Raw genomic sequence first — 4,299 nt, 5'->3', positions numbered from 1 at the left:
GGGAGGGTGACTTCTCGCTTTCTGTCTCTCTGTCTTTCTGGTAAGCGCATGCGCCCTATCGCAAAAACCTCTCCAAGAAATAAAAGAAATGATGACCTGGGCCTTCCCAGTTCCCCTCTGTCCTGTGGGAGAGAAGGAGCTGACAGTATTCATCTGGGGCCACACAGAGACGGGGTCATTTCACCCGGCTCTCCTCTAAATCTATCAAGAAGCCCAGCTTTTGTCCTCCATCGCCGATAGCTAACCTCTTCCTGCTTTTGTTTCAGGTTTTTATTTCGACGTAATGGAAATCACCCCTGAAATCACTGGGCGTTACCGATTTAATGCTGAAGACCAGGAGGTACGTGTGTTGTCGGTGTGGAGCTCTGTGGATCCCATTTTGGGGTATTGAGTTTAACACTTGGCTATCAGATGGTGCCCCTTCATTCATTCGCTGGTTCATTAATGTCACACACACTTCTGAGGCCTTGTGCTTAAGGGAGCCAGATCCCACGTGGCTGACTACTGTTCGAATCCTGGCCCCAGTGGCTTGTAAAACACGCCAGGCATGTGTGTGTGCGCCCAGAATCCTGACAGGATAGAGACACGTAAGAGATGGGATTGCAGCATGGCGACACCCCACTGGGGAAGGGGTGCTTTCTCCCTCTTTCTGTCTCTCTGTTTCTCTCTAGTGAGTGCATGTGCCTCTAGTAATGAGAAAGAAAAACCGAAAACCAAAAACAAAAAACCCTCGAACATTTTGAATGTGCCAAGCTGCATGCTAGATGCTGGGGAGTTGGCAGGGCCAAGCACAGACACCGTCCGCTCCCTCGAGAAGTGCAGAAAGCCCGAGTGCTCTTCCCTGAACTAACATTGGCTCACATCACAGGTATCACCAATAGTTTCCTTGTCAGGCCTTCCTAATTTTTTTTAAGTTTTTCTTTCTTTCTTTTCTTTTCTTTTTTTTTTTTTTTGGAGAGGTTTTCGCTATAGGGTGCATGCCCTCGCCAGAAAGACAGAGAGAGACAGAGACAGAAAGCGAGAAATCACCCCCCAGGGGGGATGGTCATGCCGCAATCCCTTCTCCTCCATTCTCCTCTCGGGATCTTGGGCACGCACGCACACGCGCCCTGCGTGAGTTTAAGCCACCGGATCTGGGACTAGAACGGCGGTCGACTACGTGGGAGTCCAGCGACATAGCCATTACGCTAACTGCTGGTTCCGGGAGTTTTTATTTCTTTCTCTTATGAAAGTGAGATACAGAGAGAGAAAGAGAAGCGCTGCCAGCAGGGTCCCAGCTGCTTCCCAGCCAGGTCCTGGGTGCATTCCGGTGGGCTCAGGTTGACCAGGGAACAGAACTTGTCATCATCCATGTGGGTTCAATTTTGCTTGAGCAGCACATTACCACTGTGCCACTGAGCCTGCCCTTCCTGGCGAACTTTGTTCCACACCTACCATGAACTCCCAGGTCTTGAGATCATGAACCTCCTCCTGATTGGAAACGCCCTGGCTCTTGACATTTATTGAACACCATTAGGATCCAGGCGCTGTGCTCATGGTTTTCTGCGTCTTCCTCATCGACTTCCCAAAGCAGTTCTGTGAGATAGGCATTATTAATTATTATCATTATTAATATTTTTAGAGAGATTTTTGCTATAGGATGCGTGCACTTACCAGAGAGACAGAGAGCAAGAAATCACTCCGTCCCTTCCACCCCCAAAAGGGGCGTGTGCGTGCGTGCTCAAGATCCCAAGAGGAAAATGGAGGAGAAGGGATTGCGGCGTGGCCATCCCCCCTGGGGGGTGATTTCTCGCTTTCTGTCTCTCTGTCTGTCTGGCGAGCGCACATGCCCTGTAGCAAAAAAACAAACCTCTCCAAAAAAAAAAAAAACAAAACAAAGAGAAGACACGCCATTCTCTTGCCTGTAAATCGTCCTGGATTTGTTGAGGAAAGAAAGTATTTGTCACTCATTTATTGCAGATGTGTGTGATGGTCCCAGGCATTGGGGACACGGAGGAGAACGGGACACGTGTGGCCCTTGCTCTGCAGAGCCCACAGCCTGGGAGCTGGACAGTGGGCAAGGGGGCAGACGCGTACACGGTTACGGTGCATGCGTTGGCTGGGAAAGGGAGAAACTCATGGCGCAGAGATGCAGTGGGAGGGCTGGGGACTCCCCTGGGCAGGGAGATGGGCCTGGGCTCCCTGAGGCAGTGGCCTTTGGTTGAGATCCAAAGGATGAGGAAGGTCTCACCCTGAGAAGAGTGGGGTGGACTTCAGGCAGAAGGAGCAGTTTGGGACCTGGAGAAGAGCCACAGGGTTCGAGAGCAGTAGCTGGTGAGGGCGAGAATGACAGGTTCTGTCCTCGGGTGCTGGAGAAGCAGGGGTGAGCCTGAGTGCTGCCCCCAGTGTCATCTTGAAGGGCATGCCCAGTGCCCAGTGCTCACAGCTCTCAGTCTCGAATATCGACTACATACGCGGGCTCCGTGGCCTGGCTCGGATATTATGACCACCTTAAAAAGCAGGTGCCACTATCCCTTCAGTTTCATTGAGAGAGTGACAGCGAGATGTAGGTCACTTATCCGAGGTCACAGAGCTGAGTGGTGGCCTCGAACCCAGCTGCCTGAGACTAATCTGAGTGGTGCCTCTGACCCCCCATAGTGAGCCACATGTGAGACTGTGAGCTTGAAACCTCTAGTTCTGTGTGTGTGTGTGTGTGTGTGTGAGAGAGAGAGAGAGAGAGAGAGACAGGCCAAGCTAGTGGTTAAAAGACCAAATCTGGGCTATTGCTTAAAAAGTTAAGAATATGGGGCCAGCAGGTGGCATGATGGTTAAGGATTCCCACGTGGTCAACTGCGGCTCAAGTCCCGGACCTAGTGGCTTCCTCTCTCTCTCTCTTTTTCTCTCACTCTCTCTCTTTCTAGCTGGTAACTGCATGTGCCCTATAACAAATTTTAAAATAATAATAATAAATACAATTAAATAAATAATTCTTTTAAAAAATAATGTGACAATTAAATAAATAATTCTTTAAAAAAATAATGTGGGACCAGCAGTTGGCATAATGGTTATGTCGCTGGACCCCCATGTAGTCGACCACGGTTTGAGTCCCAGACCCGGTGGCTTAAACTCACCCCGGGCGCGTGTGCGTGTGTGCCCAAGATCCCGAGACGAGGATGGAGGAGGAGGGATTGCGGCGTGGCCATCCCCGCTCGGGGGTGATTTCTCGCTTTCAGTCTCTGTCTCTCTCTGTCTTTCTGGTGAGTGTACACGCTCTATAACAAAAACCTCTCCAAAAAAATAAAACCGTATGATGATATCTTCGACTGGACTAATGCATTGTGTTCATTCTGATAATGTTTATTTATTTTTTATTTTTTTGGAGAGATTTTCACTGTAGGGCGTGTGCGCTCGCCAGACAGACAGAGAGAGACATAGAGACAGAAAGCGAGAAATCACCCCCCAGGGGGGATGGTCACGCCGCAATCCCTTCTCCTCCATTCTCCTCTCGGGATCTTGGGCACGCACGCACACGCGCCCAGCGTGAGATTTAAGCCACCGGGTCCGGGACACGAACCGCGGTCGACTACGTGGGAGTCCAGCGACATAGCCTTTACGCTAACTGCTGGTTCCCCTGATAATGTTTATTTTGTATGCTGTAAAGATGTACAGTAATTAAATGTAAAGAAAATAACATTTATAAGAAGGATAATACACAGACATATGAATGGACAGCGAGGGCTCTCACTCTGTACCCACCGTCTCCTGGAGACAGGTCTGTGCATTCCCTGGGAACGTGGAGATTCGAGCACTGATTGAAGGACAGTTCATGGCCAAGAGGATTCACGCAGAAGGCCTGGGCTATCGAGTCAGTAAGTGCACTGCTTGTGTGTTGTGTTCTGGGTGGGGCCTAGAGCCCAGGGCACGTCCTGGGGCCAGGGCTGGTGGGGCAGTGTCTGCTAGGACCCTGTTGCAGAGGCCTTGTGCATGAGCTATAAGGAGTGGGTCCTAGTATGGGTGAGGGAGTGAGTGACAGGTGCTTGTGGACAGGCATAGAGTGGGAAGTGGGTTGTACCTGCCTCTCAGCTCTGCCCCTAGTAGCCTGGTTTCCTGGCCACAGATGCAGGACTGGTGGGAAGTCTGTTGGAGGACCAGCAGTTGGTGTAATGGCTATGTCGCTGGACTCACATGTAGTCGACAGTGGTTCAAGTCCCAGTGGTTCAAGTGGCTTAAACTCACGCCGGGCACGTGTGCATGCGTGCCCAGGATCCTGGGAGGAGAATGGAGGAGAAGGGATTGTCACGTGGCCATGCCCTCAGGGGG

The 4,299-nt window shown here is 50.9% G+C and overlaps 1 protein-coding gene across 1 annotated transcript in view; it reads left to right on the top strand.

Annotated features, from left to right (window-relative positions):
• Positions 1–4,299, top strand: part of XYLB (xylulokinase) — a 41,580-nt gene that overhangs the window by 25,277 nt on the left and 12,004 nt on the right. Inside the window, exons 14-15 of the mRNA XM_014584349.2 lie at positions 267–340; positions 3,752–3,848. Coding sequence (XP_014439835.2) covers positions 267–340; positions 3,752–3,848 — 171 coding nt within the window. The remainder of the gene's footprint in view (positions 1–266; positions 341–3,751; positions 3,849–4,299) is intronic.

The sequence above is a fragment of the Tupaia chinensis genome, unplaced genomic scaffold (genome assembly GCF_000334495.1).
Source record: "Tupaia chinensis unplaced genomic scaffold, TupChi_1.0 Scaffold146584_1, whole genome shotgun sequence".
NCBI classification, from domain to species: Eukaryota; Metazoa; Chordata; class Mammalia; order Scandentia; family Tupaiidae; genus Tupaia; species Tupaia belangeri.
The sequence above is the reverse complement of the archived record's forward strand: the minus strand, read 5'-3'. Positions and strand labels throughout refer to the sequence as shown.